The sequence below is a fragment of the Pan troglodytes genome, chromosome 18 (assembly GCF_028858775.2).
Source record: "Pan troglodytes isolate AG18354 chromosome 18, NHGRI_mPanTro3-v2.0_pri, whole genome shotgun sequence".
NCBI lineage: Eukaryota > Metazoa > Chordata > Mammalia > Primates > Hominidae > Pan > Pan troglodytes.
In genome coordinates, this window is record NC_072416.2 from 51,581,256 (window position 1) to 51,603,644 (window position 22,389).

Consider the following 22,389-nt stretch of genomic DNA (forward strand, 5'->3'; position numbering starts at 1 on the left):
GTTTCAGTCAGTTACATTTAAATCTAATTATGGTGAGATTACAGGTGAGCTTAATTTTATTCCAAGTTTCTAAAATGAATAGGCATTTCTTTAATTTTTTATTATAAAACATTTCAAACATGAGAAAGTACAGAAAATAATTTGGCATATTCAACTAGTCAGCCATCTCAAACAGATGTTACCATTTTTCTATAACCAACTTAAGTCTTTTTATTGTTGTTTTTGAAGAAATAAAATATTTCAGATACAGGTAAAACTGCCAGCTGCCAAATCCTTTCCCCTCCCTTCCTCATTCCCCAATGGTTACCACTATCTTGAAGTTGGTTGTATCATTCCCAAACATGCCTTTATATTTTCTACTGCATGTGTGTATATCTATAAACAACATACAGTATTGTTTTCTGTTTTTTGGTTTTATATTTGTGGTATCATATTCTTATTAATCATTCTGCAATTTCTGGTTTTTTATACTCAGTACTATATTTTTGAGATTTATCACATTTATTTTTCAAATCCAATTTATTCATATTAACTGTTGTACAGAATCCTATTTATATTTCATATATAATCTATAGTACATTTATTTACCTGCTGATGAACAATTATGTTGTTTACCATTTTTTGCTATTACAACGCTGCATAAAATATCCTTTTATGTTACGTTGTTTACAATTTTTTGCTATTACAAACAATGTTGCATTAAATATCCTTTTATGTTTTCTTGTATACATGCATGATTCCCTTAGGAGCAGAATTGCTGGGTAATAGGTAAGAGAATTTCAACCATAAAGTATTATCAAATTAATCTCCAGATAATTATAAATTGGTATTATTTATAAAAATACTGTGTGTGTGTGTGTACATAGATACAAATAAAGCCTACCTGTAGGAGCCACAGTATGTAGAACTTGTTACTTTGTAACAAAACAACAGAGACAAAATGGAAATAGAAGGCCAAGATCTATGTCAATGCTCTTGAAGAGTACAAATTTTAATTGGGGTGAGCTCTAAGACAAGCTCAAAACAGTTGGTTAAAACAATCAGACTCAACCACTGGTATTGACAGAGCCATATGTAAGTAGGGTAGGAATGCATATTAATTAATGGTGATTCTTACAAGTTCCCTTCTTCAGGCTGGGCATGGGCAGAGACATCCTCTCAAAGACTCAAAAAAATCCCCTTCAGTCCTTCACATCAGGCTCCAAAGCTTCCTCTTACATTGTGCATCAAATCCACTCCTCATACAAGTTCTGATTAAAGCATTTTGATTGTTTAATAACTGTTTAACTGTTTATTTTAACAACTGTTGATTATTTAAAATAATAATAATAAGTACATACAAAGGTGATGTCTCCAGAATCTCAAGCTGTCAAGGTAATAAGGTTTTTAAGAAACAAAAGAAAACCACCCAGTTTTCATCCATGGCAGTAATCTATCTTTTCTAACATGTTCTGTTAAAATGTACTATATTAAACAAATAAGGTAAATGTTGCAAACTTCAGTGATGGGGATCAAAACAGTGCTAGCTTTAAGAGTACTTATTTTTAGAACATTGTCATGGTGTCCTTATATGCCCTATAAATTACTATGTCCTTGCAGTGATTTGGATTATTTTTTTCCTGCCCTAATATCAAATTAATCTCCAAATAATTAGGCCGAATAATTATAAATTGGTATTATTTCATCACCATAAAAATGGTGTGTGTGTGTGTGTGTATAAATGTGTATAAATAGATACAAACCTGAGGGATGTGACACATTGCAGCAATGTGAAGCAAGGAGAATTTTAAAAATCACCCTCAATTTCAGGTGATTTTGATATGCTACTCTCCTTTCACCATCACTGAGAACAGATGTTGTAGTACAGTGGTTCTTGATTTTGGCTGCACATTAGAATCACCAGGGGAGCTATAAACAAAATTCTGACTTAATTTATCTAGGTGGAGCCTGGGCCCTGGCATTTAACAGTGCTCCCCAGACGATTCTCATGTGCAGCCAAGGGTGAAAAGTACCACTTTTTTCTAAAGCTATGGTTCTTGCATTTTAGCATACCCCAGAATCATTTGATAAAACACGGATTGGTGGACTCCATAGAACTTCTAATTCATTAGGTCTCTGGTGGGGCCAAGGATTTGCATCTCTTACAAATTCTCAGGTGATGCAGATGCTGATGCTGAACTCTGGGGATCACACTTTGAGAAATATTGCTCTAAACCAAAAAAGATTCATCTTCCATCCATGGAGACTTCTAACATCTTTATAGAAAAGCTTTCACAACATTCATGTTAAACAGTTATTTTGCTATTATTCAACATTTTAGTACAGAATTAGCTAACTACTTCCTTTTTCGAGTCAATCGATGCTCACCATTAAAAATAATCCAACAATATAAATTACCAAATGTCAAATATGAAAGTTCCTTGTTTCATTCTACCACCTAACTCATGAATTGGCAATTTTTTTTTTCTGTAAAAGGATGAATACAAATGTTTTTGGCATTGCAGCTATATGGTATTCAACTCTGCCCTTGTGGAGTGAAAGCAGCAATAGATAATATGTAAACGAACGGGTGGCTGGGTTCCAATAACAGTAGAGGGCTGGATTTGGCACATGGGCCATTGTTTGCTGACTCCTGCCCTAGAGATATTCACTGCTAACGCTGTCAGATGTACATTTTCCCAAACATTTTCTTTGCTTACATAAACCTAAATGTCATGTCTGTATGTGCAAATAAAAATATATATATAGACCTTTTTGTATTTCTTTTGTGTGTGTGTGTGTTGCAGCGACAGGTTCTCCTCTGTCACACAGGCTGGACTGCAGTGGTATGATTCCAGCTCTGCAGCCCTGAACTCCTGGGCTCAAGCGATCCTCCAACCTCAGCCTTCAGAGTAGCTAGGACTACAGGCATGTGTCACCAGGCTTGGCCAATGTAAAAAAATTGTTTTTGTAGAGATGGGGGTCTTGTTACATTGCCCAGGCTGGTCCTGAACTGCTATCCTCAAACAATCCTCTTGCCTTGGACTTCCTCAAGTGTTAGGATTACAGGTGTCAGCCACCACATCTGGCCCCATTTGTTTCTTTTTAAATGAAATCATCACTAAGGCAAAATTTATTCATTAGTTTGGCAAAGAGTGTAATAGGAGAAAACATGAATTTTCAAACATTGTTATATATAATAATGTTCATCTTAAGCAGATATATTTGTATTAGCAAAAAATCATAGAAACTTAAGGGTCCATCAAAAGGGGCTTATTTAAATAAATATAGTATAGCCATATAATGGAATATTATAGGTATGTTGAAAGAAATAGAGTATACTGTTATGGAAAAATGTTGATGGTATATTAGTAAGAGTTAGTTAAATTGCAAAGCATAAAAAATAGTTTTAAAAGCAATTTCTACTAGGAGAGTATGTCAACATTTCCAGTTTTACATAAAATATATTTTATTTTTATTTATTTATTTTTGTGACAGAGTCTTGCTCTGTTGCCCAGGCTGGAGTGCAGTGGTGCAATCTCGACTCACTGCAACCTCTGCCTCCCAGGCTCAAGGACTGTCTTGCCTCCCCTCCCGAGTAGCTGCAATTACAGGTGCCCGCCAACACGCCCGGCTAATTTTTGTGTTTTTAGTAGAGACAGGGTTTCACCATGTTGTTTGGACTGGTCTAGAACTCCTGACCTCAGGTAATCTGCCCACCTCAGCCTCCCAAAGTGCTGGGATTACAGGTGTGAGCCACCGCACCCGGCCAAGTAAAATATATTTTAAAACCTACTCTCTATCTAGCTTAAGCTTCCACATGTAAAACATTGAGAGTGGCTTATTTTATCCACTGATAAGATATCATATTTGATTCCTAAGTGATTTAATAATTTTTCATATGCGAATTCTAAAGCGAGTGAATTGATTTCTGCATTGTGCCTTTCAAAGTTTTAAACATACTTTGCTGAACATCGTTATTGTAATCACCTGGGAATGCCAGCTCATTGTTCAGAGTACCTAGTTTCCAGGTGGAACTGCAATTTAGTCCAATTGAATATGGCAGTTTTCACACAACTGCTAGGAGTAGGAACAGAGAAAGAGAATGATGTAAATATGCACTGCACAGAAGAGTCCATTGCTCTTTCAGCCTGTAATTTCCCATTCTCACCTGTGGGCACATTTTAAGACAGCTGTGACTTCATGGCAATACATTTTGTTGTGAAAAATGAAAGCTGCACTACTGAATGATAAAATTAGAAATAATGCAAAAGATGGATTGTTAATTTTTTTTAATGCCATGGCAGATGCAAATGTTCAGTTTTGATGTCTATTTTGAGGACCTGAAACAAGGTTTTTAATCAATGTATTATACATCAAATTTATACTGTTAACTTCTGATTATTCAAATTAATAAAATATTCATAGAGAAATGTCCAAAGTTTTACATCTCTCAGACTTCTGTCCCCCCACACTCGCCATTAATTATCATGCCTAGAAGCTTTTTAGTAAAAGCAGCAGTTGTCAGGCTGACGGAATCTGACAGGCCAGCAAGGCCCAATTACACTTGCGCTATGTGGCACTTTGATGTCCGGGAAACGAAGAAAGATAGGGGCAAATTGGGTGGCACATTATGTTAATGACTTGATTTAATCCAGCCACTAAACTTTATGTAGCCTGTTAAAAAAGATGCTAACACTAATTACGCCACTTTGGAAAGGAAAGGAGGGGACAAGCATTTCATACTGACAAAGTGAAGCTCATAAATGTTGTAAATGAAATGAAACAAAATGAAGTAATCTATGATTAATTATACATCACAGACATGAAGAAAAGAGAAAGAACCAAGTAATATGTAGAAGTACTGGGAAATCTGTTAGATTCCTTTTAAGGATCAACATTTCTAAGAAATAACTAGGAACTGTCAGATTCTGTAACATGAAGAAAAGAAACTGATCTTAAATTGCTTACACAGTATATCAGATAATTCAAATTCACAGTGTAACTGGCATAAATGATACTTATCTAGGACACTAATTCTAGTCCTAATTTTGTGACATTATAAAATAGAGGCAATTTTTTAAAAAGTAGGGATAACTATAGAGTAGGGTTATCTAATTCCTTTCTAACTAGTTTGTGCCTCTAATCTGTTTTTTACGTTATTGACAGCATGATCTTTCAAAATGTGATCAAGCATGCAAACTCCTTAAGATCAAGAGCCTAATTTTTTGTATTCGTGGATCTATTCCCAGTCCCTAAAACAAGGCTAGGAACACAGCAAATGCTCACTACATATATATCTGTTTAATGAATGGGTGATCTTCTATCCCCATTCCTTAAAAATCTCAGAGGCCTCAATGCTCTGGATTATGCCTCCCTTTTCAGCCTATTCTCCTGGGCTCCCTAAGCATACCATAATAGGCTTGGCCCATCCTGAAACCATTCTGAATTCCAGAACAAGCCATGCACTACGTTCTCTCAGATTCTCATGCTTTTCATTCCTTTGGCCTATGATTTTCTCACCCTTTTCATGAACTCCTAATCATCTTCAACACTGGCTCCAGCTTTACTGACTCTAGGAAGTCATCCTTGATGAAGGGAAGACCCCTCATGCTGACTTAGGGACCCCTTCTGAATGCTCCCATAGCACCCCATGCATTCCATTCTCCTGGCGCAGACCACTATGCATTTTAATTGTGTTTCCCCTACAGACTATGAATTCTTTGAGGGAAGGAACTGCTTCTTTTATGCCTGCCTGACACACAATGGATGCTAATAAATGAAGAATTGTTGTGAGGAAATATTAACATAGGATGTACTTAGCACATAACAGGCATTCAGTAATACATTCCTTCCTATGAAAGCTATGTTTCACTGTTCTGAGATTTTTACCAGAAGCAGTTCTTAAAGAGAAGACAAAAGAAAAAACTAATGAACCACAAGTATTTTTAAGCTTACAAAAGGATTTATGAAACAACACTTCAACCAAAGTTAACACCATCAATAATCAGGCAAAATGACATTTTCTGCCTCCTGATATGATGCAATGAAGAGTACACAGTATCGCTTCTGTATTCCTACCAAAATGCATAACTGGAACCTGATCTTGAGGAAACACCAGACAAATCCAATGAAGAATATGTTACAATGTAAATGGCCTGTATTAAAGAGTATCACTGTTATAAAAGACTACAAGAAAGCCTGAAGAACCATTACAGATTAATGCAGGCTAAAGAGGCATGAAAACAAAATGCAATGTGTGATCTGGATTGGATCTTGGACCATATGAATAAGATGCTATAAATGGTATTACTAGGACAACTGGCAAAATTCTAATGAAAACCGTAGATTAGATAACAATATTATATAATTGTTCTGAAGTGTTTAGAATTAAAGGGGCATGATTTCTGCAACATTCAAATGGTTCATAACAATTATGTATGAAAGACTGTATGTTTATAAGTAAATACCTAAGTATGTACACTATATGCATATACAGGAGAGAGACTAGAAATGATAAAACAAATAGAGTAAAGACTTAAAATTTGTGAATCCAGGTAAGGAATATACAGAAGTTCTTTGTACCACTTTTGCAATCTTTAAAGAGAAAGGTTCTATTATTCATATTAAATGATTTGCTAAAGTAGTACACACAAAAACTGGTAAAATCAATAGAAAATCCTGTATTTCACTGTCTTAGTCCATTTGTGCTGCTACAACAAAGTATCACAGACTGGGTAATTTATGAATAATAGAAATTTATTTCTCAGAGTTCTGGAGACTGGGAAGTCCAAGATCAAGGTGTCAGCAGGTTTGGGGTTTAGTGAGGGCTGCTCTCTGTTTCCAAGATGGTGCCTTGTTGTTGCATCCTCTTCAGAGGAGGAATGCTGTGTTCTTACATGGCAGAAGAGCAAGATAACTTCTCTTCAATATCAAGCCCTTTCAAAAGGGTGCTAATCCCATTCACCAGAGCTCTGTCCTCATGACTTAATCAACTCCTAAAGGCCACATTTCTTAATAATGTTGCATTGGGGATTAAGTTTCAACATAAATTTTGGAGGGGACACCTTCATTCAAATTATATCATTAGCCATTATGATTTCTTGAGTTTTGTTCCCAGGCTTTCAGATGATACCATTTTACTAAATTTGGTATATAATTTACCAAAATTAAATTTCACCTGTTAACAATATGCTATGGTATGAATATGGTTTGTTCGTCTCCACCAAGGTAATGTTAAAATTTAATCCGCAGTGAGCCGAGATCGCGCCACTGCACTCCAGCCTGGGCGACAGAGCGAGACTCCGTCTCAAAAAAAAAAAAAAAAATTTAATCCGCAGTGTGGCAGTGTGGGGAGGTGGAGTCTATTGGGAGGTGTTTGGGTCATGGGAGCAAATCCCACACGAATAGATTAATGCCCTCACTCTGTTAGTTCCCTTGAGAGCTGATTGTTATAAAGAACCTGGCAACTCTCACCTCTCTCTCTCCTGCTTCCTCTCTTGCCATGTGATCTACACATGCTCTAGCTCCCCTTATCCTTATGCCATGAGTGGAAGCAGCTTGAGGCCCTCACCAAATGCAGATGCCAGTGCCATGCTTCTTGTACAGCCTGCAGAACTGTGAGCCAAATAAACCACTTTTCTTTGTAAATTACCCAGCCTCAGGTATACCTTTATAGTAACACAAAACAAACTAAGGAAACATAGGATGCTGGTCAGTGACTGCTGCTGAAAATAGAATTTTTTAAAGCCCATGGGAGCTGAAGCATGAAGAATTGCTTGCTTTAAATGATGTTCACATTTGAGATAGCATCTGAACCCATTATAGGAAATCAAATTTTGGAATGGTAGTGAAGACCGTATCAGGCTGTAGCAAAGTAAGACAAATTATTTTCCCTTAGGTAATGAGAAAAAAATCCAGTTTATTAGAAAGAAAAAATATATATGTACATTAGAATTATCTGAATATTTAGAGAAACAGTTATTTATTTTGCTAAACTTCTTTGTTAAATTAAAGTTTATTCTACCTTAGTTAAGAGCAATGTACAACTTCACTGAGATGCTAGCCACGTTGCCAACATACACATGGTTCTATTGCAGGTCTAAGTAGGAGTTTTCATAGATTGGATGCTGTTATTGTAATTAATAAATATATAATAATAATGATAAAACTTTGGACAGATAAAATGTTCTATTTGTATTTATCAAGCACAGAAACGATGGATATCTCTATTTCATGGAGGAATCTGTGACAACAACTGAAATGTTCTGTTCTATTGTTTTGCTTTATTTCTTTATTTTTTGAGAGACAGAATCTCACTCTGTCACCCAGACTGCAGTGCAGTGGTGCAGTCATAGCTCACTGCAGCCTTGAACTCCTGTGCTCACATGATCCTCCTGCCTTGGCTTCCCAGAGTGTTGGGATTTCAGGTGTGAAGCACTGTGCCTGGTCTGTGGTTTTGTTTTAAAGAGAGATTAAACTAAGAATGTGTGAAGGAAGAGTTAAAAGAAATATTCCAATTCTTATCAATAAACTAAAAATTCTACAAAAGTACAATTAATCACTTAAGAAAAATTCACGTAGATGAATAGAAAAAGCTAGAGCTTTTTACTCTACTTACATTTACTTTATAAAAACTTTTTCCCTCTTACAATAAAAAATGCTCTGGTAAACAGTATACTTCCCATATATATTTAAAAAAATATAATTCTCTTCTCAAAATTTCAATTTACATACTACTTTTCAGCCATGTGCTCTAAGAAAAGCAAAGTATACCGGCACAAGATTAATTGCTTTCTAAGAAGGCTTCATTTGTTTTGGCAGAAATGAAATAACTGTAACATATTATCAGTGGATATATCTAGGTAAGAGTAGTCTATGAATTCACATAGGCAAACTATTATAGTTTCAAAGAGCATCTCACATTTTGAATTCTTTAAAGTTCAAATATTCTTCAACACATCTTGGTATGCTAGTCTTGAAAAGGAGTCAAGAAGTCAGCTAGTTTCAGCAAGTAACTATTGGAGGTACAGATTTAAGGTACTCTTTGTGAAAATAATACTTACATGTTATAGTCCATTACATAATGAAACCATACATAAAAATTTCTTGTAGTAGATGACTACTTGGTTAAGATTATGAGAAACATTAAAGTTTTTCCAGAAATAGTTTTCCTTAAGATTTTTATATATGAAGACTACATATGTACTGTGAATGAAAGGCAGCCTTATTTCAGAACATTTCTAGTTGGCATCAAGTTACTGACCTGTTTGATATTCTTGGAGATAGGACCTGGAATAATACAGTCATCACTGTCAGAAGCTGACATGTCCTCTTCAACTGTTAAAAAATAAAAGGGTAACATTTACACAAGTTAAACCAATTCTACTTATACCCTGTAAAATAAAGAGAAACAAGCACACACCATAAGATAACCTTAAGAAACATGGTAATTATATCTAGATCTTTTTTAGTAGCAAATTTGTTTACAGACACATTACATTTTAGGAAAAAAAAAGACTAAAAATTTCAAGGTTAATTTTGGTAGAAGCAAAGGAAATGCCAATAAAAATACAGCTTATTGTGAAATTTAAGAAAAAAATTTTAAAAAGAGAAGCATAGGGTAACAGATGTTTTTTAACAGTCTGACCAGTAATGTTATGTAAGTCAATGCTATTCTTATTATTTTCAAGTTTTAAAATTTTTATTGCTTTGTTGAAATAAAACTGACAGACAATAAACTACACACAATTAAACTGCAATATTTGACACACACACACACACACACACACACACACACACTCTTTAATTACTTTTAGAGACAGGGTCTTGCTATGTTACCCAGGCTGGGGTACAGTGGCTATTCACAGGCACCATCATAGCACACTGCAGCCTCGAAGTCCTGGGCTCAAGTAATCTTCCCTTCTCAGCCTCCCAAGTAGCTGGGACCACAGATGTGCAACACTATGCCTGGCTAAAATTAGATGTTTTGCCGTAAGTGTAACTGTGAAACCAACACCACAGTTAAGATAGTGAACATGTCCATCACCTCAAAAAATCTCCTCAGGTCCCTCTGTAATCTCTTCCCTTCTGCCCCTCCCCATTCCTATTCTTACAGATTGTTTGCTTTTACCAGATTTTAAAAAATACAGTAAGTGGTCATTTTTGGCTGGATTTCAATTTTTAAAAAGTCAAGACCTCTACGCTAATGCAGATAATAATACTGAACTCAAAGAGAACACAAAACTGTTTAAAACATAAATTGGGAACATGGTCAGCAATAACACTTGTATTCTATTGTGGATCTCCAAGTTGAAATAAGAAGAGATACAACAACTCCACCTAACTACAACTAAGCAGATGGAACTATATTCTATCATTTCTGTCAAGAAACAGGTATCGTGAAGTAGACGCTACCATTAAATGAAGATGTTCTATGATGCATACTCTAACAGATAAAACAAAGCACAGAGTTAACTAAACAATGTTAGTTTAAATAAGAAAGTCACCTTCTGGTTCCAAGTCCTCTGTTATTTCTGTTTCATCTTCAGAAGATGCCAAGCTTTGTTCTGCAAGCTGACCTTCAGATAGTAAAGACACATCATCTTTTCCTTGCTGCATTTTCTCAGTATTCTCTTTTACCTCATCTACACTGCTTTCTTGTGAAACCTGAAGAAATCAAAGCACACTGGTATATTTATTATTGCTTAGATCACATTTTATAGCATTATTGCTGGAACAGTTGAATAATAAAGCATGTAAATTTGAGACTTAAATATACAGATATGTAATATGTATGAGACTCAGAAAACAACCACTTCAATTTGTACAGACAAATGATAATATATAGATAAATGGAAATCTGAATATGTACTAAGAATAAAAAATGTACTAATCTCAAAATGAATTTTACATTAAGACTTTAATTCAAATATTCATATATTACCTGCCAATAGCAGTATAATTATGGTTGTTACCCTTGTCATATTTTTGACTTTCTATTCCAAGGAAGTCATATATAAAAATAGGGGAAATGCTATGACTTTCTGAGTCATGTCAAAACTTATAAGACAAAGTATTTAAGAACCAAATTAAACCTTCCAAAATAATTTTAACACAAATGCATACCTTGGGAACATGTGGAACAGTCAGCATATTAATTTCTATTTCTGGTATATGCTCTACCTCTGGTGAAATTTCCTTCCTATCTTCAGGAGGAGGAGAAGTCTCCTTATATTAATGTGAAAACACGCATGTATGTTATTTTTTATTTATTACTAAATCCCAAATCATTCTATCATATACATATTGAACTACTAAAAATTGGCAGCAAATATAACAGTTACTCATATGACACTGAATTTACTTAGTATATTTCAATAAAATGGTATTTATATTTTTTAAAATATAAATATACATGTAATTTAAGAACTGCAAGTTTAGTTCATTGAAGCACTGTTTACAATAGCAAAAAAAAAACTGAGAGCAATGCAAATGTTCAACAGGGCATTAGTTAAATAAAATATGCTATATCCAAATACCTGACTTCTGTGTAACTATGAAAAAAAAATGATGTAGACCTGTGTTTATTAACATTACAGAGAATACATAACATAGTGTTGAGTAAAAAAGCTACTTATAGAACTATATATATAGTTGTATTATGTTTGATTAAAATACAAACAAGCAAGCAAACATACATATGTGTGTATTTCCATGGGAAAAAGTATGAAAGGAAATTCATCCAAACAGGATCTCTGAGTTTTAGATTTGGGAACATTAACTTTTATTTTCACTGTTTTTTTTTTCTTCTTTGTATTTTCTAATATTTCTATGATGATTATAAACTACTCATGTGATTTAAAACATGTCATATGCTAGCATAGGTAGGTATTCCTTAAAATCAATGTCATCTTTTTATTTCATCAAATATGAATTTATAGTTAGCTATTATTCCTGGGTTAACAAACGAATGTTTAGTTTTAAAATACAGCTTATGACTTTTACTATTTTTAAAAGTAAACATGGCCAATAAAGGAAATGTAAAAGATAAATATAAAATAAATCAATATAAATCTAGTACTCAATGGTAATACCTATTAAACTTCTTAGATTTCTATTTCTTTAAAACTAATTTTTGATGGAAATAAAAATTTTGGTTACACAGTAATAACTGCATTATAAATACAATATATCCTGTTGCATTTAAAAAATTTAATATCATAACACAAATATTTTCTCCTGATATGAAACTTAGAAAAACATAATTTTAAATGACAATAGAATATTATATTCATGGGTGTGCCATGGCTTAATGAACCATTTTACTACTGTTGGACATTTAACTAGTTCACAGTTTTTAGGTATTATGACTAACATTGCAACAAACACCTCTATGTTTATGTCTTTTTAATGTTAGTGGTCATTTACTTAGGAATCAGGCTACTGTGTTCAAATCCCAGTTCTAATACTTGGGCCATGAACAAGTTACTTAACCTCTCTAAACATCACTTTCCCTATCTTTAAACGGGAATAATTCTAGTATCAACTACATAGGGTTGTTGTGAGGATTAAATGAGTCCAATGTATATAAAGCACATAACAAGCACTCCATAAATACTAGTGATAAAACATCTACTGAATTATAATTATTGAATTCATTATTTATCACATACATATTAAATGCTCTGTATGTGCCAGGTATTATTTTAAGCTCTGGAGAGACAGAATATTTTGATGTGGGTGGTAGTTACACAGGTGTATACATATTTAAAAATCCATTGAGCTCTATGCTTAAGATTGATGTCCTTTACTATGTAAGTTATATGTGAATTACAAAGAAGATATATTTTCTAAAAAGTCCACCACAGAGAATGGTAAAAATCTGAATACAGTATATATTTTTAAAGTACAGCTGACACCTTTTGTGGATGACCTGGGTGTAGGGGTGAGACAAAAAGAGGAGTCAAGAGGATGCCTCCAAAATTTCATGCCTGTGCAATCAAGTGAACGATTATGTCATTTACAGAGAATGGGAAACAGTGAAAGAGGCAAAAATTTTGGAAGAGGGTTGGTATAATCAGGAGTTTGGTTTCTGACATGTTAAGTTTAAATTCCTATTAAACATTCATTGCACATTAAATAGGTAGTAAGAAAATGAATATGAAATTCAGCAGTGAGGTCTAGACTAAAGATTATAAATATGAAAGTGTCAGCATATAGATGCTTTTTTAAAGCCATGTGACTGTATAAGATCTCTTAATGTAGATATGGATTGAGAAGACGCCTGAGGATTGACTGCAGAGGCACATCGAAATTCAAACATATGATCAAGGAGCATGAGAAGTATAACAGTAAAGTTGGAGGCAAGCTAGGAAGGCATGGTGTCCCAGAGGCCAAGAGAAGAGAGGCCCATATTTCACTGTCAAATGCTCCTGGGAGATGAAGACAGGCACTGAGAATTGACTACTGTATATGGCAGAGAGAAAGTCGCTGTGACCTTAGTAAGAGTAGTTTTATGAGGATAAAAGCTTGAATGAAGTGAGTCCAAGAAACAATGTGAAGTGAAGGAGACAGAATTTAGACAATTTTTTGAAGACTTAAAAAAAAATAGGAGCAGAGGATTGGGGCAGAAGCTAGAGAGAGGTAAGGGCCCAAAAAAGGGTTTAGATAAAAAATTTGAACAGTTAACACTTATATATAGTGCCGAAACACAAAGCAATCACTTTAATGGGAAAAGACATACTTTATTCACCTGTTTCCATTTAAATCAGGTAGGGAATAATATGCCTATATAATTTATTTCAAATATTTGTTATGAAAAAATCAGTATTTTCAGTGTCTACTACTTACATCACTCTGAAATGGCATGATATCCACGAAAGATACCTTCTTATCTACAGGTGTTAAACGTTGTCTTGGTTTAGGTCTTGGTGCCTAAGACAAACCAACCAATGTGTCAGACTGAGTATGATGACCATTAGATTTCAGATAAGACTTCAGCTATTATTATTATTTTTTTTTGGTGGGGGTGGCAGCTTAGTTCTTAAGCTTTATATTCAAAATTTTATACATGTAAAAAAATTAAAAGTCACTGATACTCACTACAACTAGTGTGCTAACAGAGGATGCTGGAGGAAGTCTTTGAACAACTTCTGGCTCTTCGCTGCGAATGAAATTTCCTAAGTCTTCAGTTGTTATTGATCCACTTGGTGGAAGGTACGCAAATTTCCATTTCAATATAACATGGATGGTGCCAGCAGGATGCTTTTGATGGTCTGTTAACTCAAATATTCCTGTCAAATTACAATAATTTTAATTAATGCTAGAGTGAAGTTTTATTACTGTAAGAATTAAAGAACAAAGAACTACTCCCTACTTTAAGAGACTCATGCTCTACCATGTGAACTAGCCAGGTGGTTGTACCCCCTAATTTAAAAATAATTTTGGCTTTCACTCAGAATTCAGATGGCTTAGAGAGTAAAATAAAGACAAAATGATCTATGACAGGCTCATCTCTCAAGTAGACCTCCTTCAGAAGTTAAGACCTCAAAGATAATACTGATTCAAAGATGAGAAAATTAATTTATAAATAACTTAATTCACTGAAATTAAATTCAGACATTATTCAGAATTCTTAGCATTCCTTCGTGAAGGCTCAAGTATCCTCCATTTTGACTTGAAAGTTTTTGTAAGGCTTGTGGCTTGTCTCTAAAGAAAAATATATTAATACTTTAAAATTTCAAATAATTTACACATTTAAAGGAAACTGTATGTTACCATATAATTCTATTATAATTTTAAATATATTTTGTTGGGATTTGTTAAATCACTCCAAATTAATAGTAGCACAGAAAAAGCCCATAAAATAAACGGACCATCTACAACAAATAGCAGTAACAAAAGAAACTTGAATCTGTTATATTGAGTCTCAAATTTTAACAGCTGCACTGGATTTTTGGGTATAAAAAAATCTCTGACTTAAACAAAATCTATATATCTTTTTATTATTTTTTTTAAATAGACAGGGTCTCACTACGTTGCCCAGGCTGGAGTGCAGTGATTATTCACAGATGCTATCATAGCACACTGGCCACCTTGAACTCCTGGCCTCAAGCCATCCGCCTACTCAGCCTCCGGAGTAGCTGGGACTCCAGGCACTGGCTCAAACCTAAATTTCAAGCGTTAGCTTTTGCTTAAGAGTATCCTTTACTTTGCTCTCAAGTGTTGATACTCCTTTTAATGGCTGGCTGGAAAAAAAAAAAACCTCCCAAACTCTAGACTTTGGGTAGGATAAAAGGACATAAGTAGAACATGAGGTGATAAACTTTTATAGGCACAGCAAGACTTCCAGAATGGCTAAGTAAAAGGCTCAGCAAATCTTCTCTAAAAAAATGATAAAACTGGACAAAATGGTCAGAAACAACCATTTAAGGAGTCTGGAAATTGATCAAAGATACTGGATAAATTGAGAAGCATTTACTCAAGAAAATCAACTGCACCTCAGTAAGAACAGTAGGAATCTGTGGGACTGCTCTCATCTTACCCTTTCTCCCCGACTCCCATTTTGGAGAAGTTCTGCCAGGCTAGGATAGGCTAAGAGGACTGGCAGCCTCTGTTGTAGGGTGCTGACTATATGAAGAACAAAATATAGATAATTTCATGCCCAGAGGCATCGTTAAAAACAACAGCAACCTCAATGGCAAACAATCAGAGAAGGTCAACATCACAGACAGCCTGAGGTCTCAATACTGGTTGGGGCAAGCCAAAACACCAGAAGGCCAGCCAACAATTTAAAAGGGAAATCCAAGGAATAAGATATCAAAAGTGGGCGTTGGCTGGGTGCGGTGGCTTACCCCTGTAATCCCAGCACTTTGGGAGCTGAGGCAGGTGGATCACTTGAGGTCAGGAGTTTGAGACCAGCCTGGCCAACTGGCCAACATGGTGGTGAAACCTTGTCTCTACTAAAAATACAAAAATTAGCCAGGTGTGGTGGCGGGTGCCTGTAATCCCAGCTACTTGGGAGGCTGAGGCAGGAGAATTGCTAGAACGTGAGAAGAGGAGGTTGCCGTGAGCCCAGGTGGCACCACTGCACTCCAGCCTGGGCGACAGAGAAAGACTCCATCTAAAAAAAAAAAAAAAAAAAAAAAGAAGTGGGCCTTGACAAGAGCCTATTTATAGCTCATGATGTGGAAGGCTATGGGCACACACACAAAACTGTGTAAATGCTCAGGAGAAATCAAAGAGGACCCTGGTAAGCTATCTGTCCCTGGGTGAATGAGAGGTCTAGTCAATTCGGAAAGTAAAAGCTGAGGCAGGCTTGTAGACTGAACTTTGATTTGAATGCATCCTCCATGCCACACACTGACCTATAGGCAAAAGGTGGAAACCTACTGGCTCAAGGTGTTTAAGCACACCTTTGAACAATCACTGACTGACCACTAAGCTATGCTGACCTATGGTTAAAAGTGAAACAAAAAGAAAAAAAGAAACAAAACTTAGCTGAAACATCAGTGGCTATACACAGCAGAGGAAATAGATTCTACAGAAATAGTCCAGGCAAGTCACCAAGCAAAAATAGCAACAGTAACCACCTAGGAAATGACGTTACAATATATTATCCAAAAATGTCCAGTTTTCTACAAAATACTTATGAGACATGCAAAGAAATAGGAAAATGTACTGCATACACAGCAAAAAAAAAAAACCATCAACAGACAGTTTTTAAGGATGACCACATGTTAGACTTGGCAAAGATCTCAAAGCAGCTATTATCCATATGTTCAAAGAACTAAAAGAAAGTGTGTTTAAATAATTAAAAGGAAAGTATAATGATAATGTTTTATCAAATAGGGAATATAGTAAGAGATTATAATGTTTGGGTGCGGTAGCATGTGCCTGTAGTTTTAGCTGCTCAGGAGGCTGAGGCAGGAGGATCGCTTGAGCCTAGGAGTTGAAGTCCAGCCTGGGCAACATAGCGAGACCCCTAATTCTGGAGTTGAAAAGTATAATTACTGCAATGAAAAAATTCAACAGAGGGTTCAGTAGGAAATCTGAACTGGTAGAAGAAAGAATTAATGGACTTGCAGGTTGATTAGAACAGATTATTCAATCTGAAGAATGGGAGGAAAAATGAACAAAAATGAATAGAGCCTCAGAGACCTGTGGGGAAACCATCAAACATACCAGCATATGGTACATGTACTGGAAGTTTAAGAAGGAGAAGAAAAAAAGAGGAGAAAAAAATAACTGAAAAAATAATGGCAGTAAACTCCCCAAATGTGGTGCATAACATTACACTACACACAGGAAGCTCAATAAATTCTAAGTAGGATAAATGCAAAAGACATTTAGACACATCAGTAGAACTGTTGAAAGCCAAAACAAATAGAAAAACCTGGAAAACGACATCAAGTATGAGAGAACCACAATAAAATTAACAACTGATTTCTTATCTGAAACAATGGATGCCAGAAGTAAGTGGTCTGATGTACTCAAAGTGCAGAAAGTTAAAAACTAAACTAAACTGTTGACCAAAAATATTATATACAGCAAGACTATCCTTCAAAAAACAAAATCAAAATAAAAACATTCCCAGATAACAGAATCCTCCCAGATTGAGAGAATTCACTGCCAGTAGACCTAACTAACTTACAAGACATGTCATAGGAAGTTCTTCAGGCTGAAGGAAAGAGACAGGAAATGGTAACTCAAATCCACACAAAGGAATAGAGACCAATAAAGGTAATTACATAGGTAATTACAAAACACAGTATAAATATACATTTTATCTTTTCTCCTCTTAACTGATTTAAAAGATAACTGCATACAACAATAATTGTTGGGCTCATAACATAGGAAGACCAAATACATGGTGACAGCACAAAGGAGGGGAAGGAAATGGAGCTATATTGGAATAAGAAACTGATATCAGACAGTAACTCAAGTCTACAGGAAGAAATAAAGAATACCAAAAATGCAAATATGTAGGTAAATATCAGTCTTCTATAATTATATATTTTCTCTCTTCTCTTACTTCTCTTAACCTCTTTAAAGAATATAAGATTTTATAAAGCAATGATTATAACATTGTACTGTTGGTATATAATACATAGAGAGGCATACTATATACATATATACAATAATAATTGCAAAAAGGAGATGAGAGAATGAAATTATATTAGATTTTCTATATTTTAATTGAATTAAATATTTAATTAAATACCTTAAGTATTTAATTCCATTAAGTTAATATTAATTTTAACTTAATACTGGGATAAGATGCACATAGAGCGACTAGTAAGAAAATAATTTTTAAAATATAGTAATATAGGCCTAAAGTTTAAAGACTGAGAAGAGGTTAGGGTGATTAGTTATAAACGAATCATATCCATAACACTAAGGTATAATTTTGTTTTGTTTTTATAATTTTATAGATTCAAAAACATAGGCTTACCTGAGATACACCTGTCATGTGCCAATGAAATCAGAGGCACATTGACTTTTCCTATGTAAATATTCTCCTGGGTATCACTATCATCAAAAACATAAAAACTCAGAGACTCTGACTTAAGGTATCGATCCAAATCCATATTCATTGGCACTGGGAAATACATATGATCATCAAACTGTGGATCATTGCTACTGGGAATGATAGCTGTATCATGGTCTGCAAAATCAAAAAACTTGTACACAACATATGGGTGTGGCTGCAGGTGGCTTGCTCGGGACTGCAGGTGGTTGCAACATCTTATTGTAATGTGAAGTTCATTTAAGTTGCCATCTGTGGAATCTGTAGAACTCAGTTGAGCAGTTTTGGGTGCTTGCTGACTTAACTGGAAAAACATACATATTTATATTAAGGAAATAACGCAGTTAAAAGATGAACAGCAGCTGCCAAGCCCCAAATAAGATAATTTTGTCAATGACAAAAGCTGCATATTTTCACTTCATAATTTCTCAGTAAAATAAACTTTTACTCTAATGGAAAATCAATATTCCCTAGAACATGTGTGAATAGATGATCCTGTTATTAGCAATAAACCTTGGAGACTGAGCATACGTGTAGAGATTGGTGCTAAAATCAAATAAAACCAAGAAAAATGTTAATCTGATGTTCTTCAATTCTGTTAGATAACTAAAGACTATAGTGAGCAATGGGTAGACAGACGAATGTCCTAACTAAAAGACATTCACCCGCCCACCCAGAGTAATGATTCTGTTATATTTGGGTTGGCCCTCATCCTGAAACTGTTGGGATTTGAGGAAGCAGATACCTGAGGCCAAATTAGCCAGTATAACAAAGTCTAACTGTTATGAGAAAATGAGAACAGAGTCAGAGACAAACCTTGAAGGGAAAAAGAGCCAGGACCGGGAGGATACTTCAGGAGAGAGGTGAACAAAAGGAGTTATTAGGTAGAGTTGGAAACTACTCTACGGTTCCTTTGGAACTATTACGGAGATGGACGGCACACAGATATTTTAGAAAAGTATTGTGCTGACTGTTAAATCTTCCATGGCTGATGTAATCTGGAACAAAGAAAATGCTAGTGTTTCTGTGCTTTGTTTGGTTTAGTGCTGGAGTCTCTACATTCCACAAAGGCATCCCTCTGCATTTCTGAATCTGGATTGAGCATCTGGGACCCTGACTCCATGAGAAGTTTACTGGAGGAGGAAAAAATAAAGCTGTTGTCATAATCTCCTTAGTGGACAAATCTGGTGTGTGGAGAGGAGAAATCTAAGAAGTGAATCACAATATTGCTTTCCCAGGGCTAGTTTGCCCTCAGCAATAGAAGGCTGAGAGGAATGACTGAAAAAGTACCTCCACTTCTCCCCTTCAATCTACGCACCAGAGCTGAAATTCCACCAGGAAACAACTTATTCAAGTCAGAATCTGGGAGTCTAAAAAGCTTTAAACTACAAAACCAAACAATGTGGTCTTCTTATCTCTAACTCCCATCCCCATAACAGCATTTCCCAAAGTATGTTGTAAGGAATACTGGCCAGAAAGATGGTCTCTGGAAGCAGGTGCACTCTTTCTTAAGTTTGGGAATCAGTGTGATATTAGTCACGCTTCTTTAACTGAAAGTCATAGAAACTAATTCTATCTAGCAAAAACAACAAAAAAGGGACTTTAAGGTTACAGGCATATTTCATGGAATACATAGTAGAAATATGGTTGGGCCTTCGGAAGGCAGTGGCCTAGAAACCAGCAGAATGTCCTCTCCATCTGATCTCCATTTTTTTCTGTATGTTTGTTCATTACTCTCTTTCTTCAGACCCATTGTGTCACCTTCGCTGTTTAACGTGGTAGATGATGGCTGCCTACAGCCCCCAATTTTACATGTTCCAGATATGTCTTGCTTTCTCCTGATCTCAGAGGGCAGAATCTGATTGGCTCAACTGGGGTCAAGTGGGTATTCCCAAATCATTAGTTATAATAGGGTGGGGAGTGAAAGAAAATGGGATCTGCTAACGCAAACCTGGCCACTGGGAGCCCAGCTCCATGGATTGGAGGTGAAGGAGTTCCAAATAAAAAAAGAGGTAAGATAATTATGACTTGAACAGACATACCAAATGTTTCTACTATATCTTATCCCTCTGTTACTCAATGTGAGTGCATACTTTACATTGCCTACTAAAATTCATGTTATATAGACTGGCCGCGGTGGCTCATGCCTGTAATCCCAGCACTTTGGGAGGCTGAGGCGGGTGGATCACGAGGTCAGGAGATCAAGACCATCCTGCCTAACACAGTGAAACCCTGTCTCTACTAAAAATACAAAAATTTAGCCGGCTGTAGTGGCAGGTGCCTGTAGCCTCAGCTACTTGGGAGGCTGAGGCAGGAGAATGCATGAACCCGGGAGGCGGAGCTTGCAGTGAGCAGAAATCACGCCACTGCACTCCAGCCTGGGTGACAGAGCAAGACTCTGTCTCAAAAAAAAAAAAAAAAAAAAAGATTCATGTTACATATGAGAACTCCTAAAGTAAAGAATCCTATTTAACCTTGCTCAATTCAAGGCCTTCTGCATTTATTGCATCATGGAACTAATATGAAAATATGGTCATTAAGACTCCGTGAAACATTGTTTGGGAAATGCCGTCCTGAGGAATTGCATTTAAATTCCAAGTTCCCAGAAAGAGAATATTAATTTTGTATCCTACTTTGCAGTTCAGAAACTTAACATGAGGAAATAATTTGGAAGCACAATAACTGATAGTCCAATAACGGCTGTTTATTTCCTTAACAGTAGAAATTTTTAACAAAAGTCTTTTGATGTGTGACAGCAGTATTGTGATGATTAATTTTTCAAAAGTGTCCTGAATAGCACGGGGCAGTTTCTTTGTGTTGATGGAACAGCTCTGTATTTTGGTTGTGGTGGTAGTTATATGAATCTATACACGTGATAAAACTGCAAAGAATAATTGCACACACATAGACACACAAAAGTGCATGTAAAAACTGATGAAATCTGAGTAAGGTATGTAGCCTAATTAATAGTATTGTCCCGATTTTGAAATTATACTATAGTTATGCAAGACGTTACAATTAGGAGAAATTGGGTTAAGGTTACAGGGGATCTCTTTGTACTATTTTTACCACTTCCTGTGAGTATATGAATACTTCAAAATAAAAGTTAAAAAAAGCCACTTGATGGCTGTGAAAATGATTTTAGTTTAAAGCAAGACACATAAATAAATATTATAAAATTTCTATGTTATAAAAGGGTCTTAAAGCCAAATGAGCTTACCGACTGCATATGCTCTGGCCCCTTAAAATTTGATGTTATATATCCCAAAGCCTTTGCCCTTTCTCGATAAAGTCGAATTGCTTGATCCATGGGAACTCTTAATCGGAACCAGTATTCCACTGTGCCAAAATTTGGGATGTCTCCTTTTGTTCCTACAAATCAGTACATAACCCAAGGTTAAAATAGTTTCATACATTAAAATATATAGCAGTAAAAATACATCAATGGCATTATGCATCAAAACTATACATTTTATGCTGAGTAAAATAATATGACTTGCACAAATGATGTGAGATTGGCAAATAACAGATGAAGAAAATAGTTACTTCTGAAGTATGAGTTTCATTGTATATTAAATATTATTAAAGAACTACATCAAACTATGTTTGAGATATTCCAATTTGTACTATTTCATTCCTTCTGAAATATATTTTAAAAATCTAAACATTGGATCAAATACTCCACAGATTCTTTTTGATGCTATAGTATAATACTTTTTTTAAACAAGTTGCACTCAATGTTGTCTGACATTTACAATATGAAACCTCAAAAGTATAAATATGACATTCCACATTCTAATTCAAGTTTCAAGACATCTTTGGCACCTTCCCATTTCTAGACTATCTCACAAGCATAAGGGAAAATGTCATAGCTATGCCAA

General features: G+C 35.3%; 1 protein-coding gene across 5 annotated transcripts in view; it reads right to left on the minus strand.

Annotated features, from left to right (window-relative positions):
• RPGRIP1L (RPGRIP1 like) overlaps positions 1–22,389 on the minus strand; it is a 118,256-nt gene that overhangs the window by 25,755 nt on the left and 70,112 nt on the right. For 4 of the 5 annotated variants that reach the window (XM_063797133.1, XM_054668400.2, XM_009430803.5 and 1 more), the window contains 7 exons: positions 21,729–21,880; positions 18,434–18,812; positions 14,083–14,273; positions 13,831–13,914; positions 11,107–11,208; positions 10,488–10,647; positions 9,245–9,318 (listed from right to left, as the gene is read on the minus strand). In XM_063797133.1, the coding sequence (XP_063653203.1) occupies positions 9,245–9,318; positions 10,488–10,647; positions 11,107–11,208; positions 13,831–13,914; positions 14,083–14,273; positions 18,434–18,812; positions 21,729–21,880 (1,142 nt within the window). The remainder of the gene's footprint in view (positions 1–9,244; positions 9,319–10,487; positions 10,648–11,106; positions 11,209–13,830; positions 13,915–14,082; positions 14,274–18,433; positions 18,813–21,728; positions 21,881–22,389) is intronic. The other variant, XM_001166735.7, reaches the window with a different exon arrangement.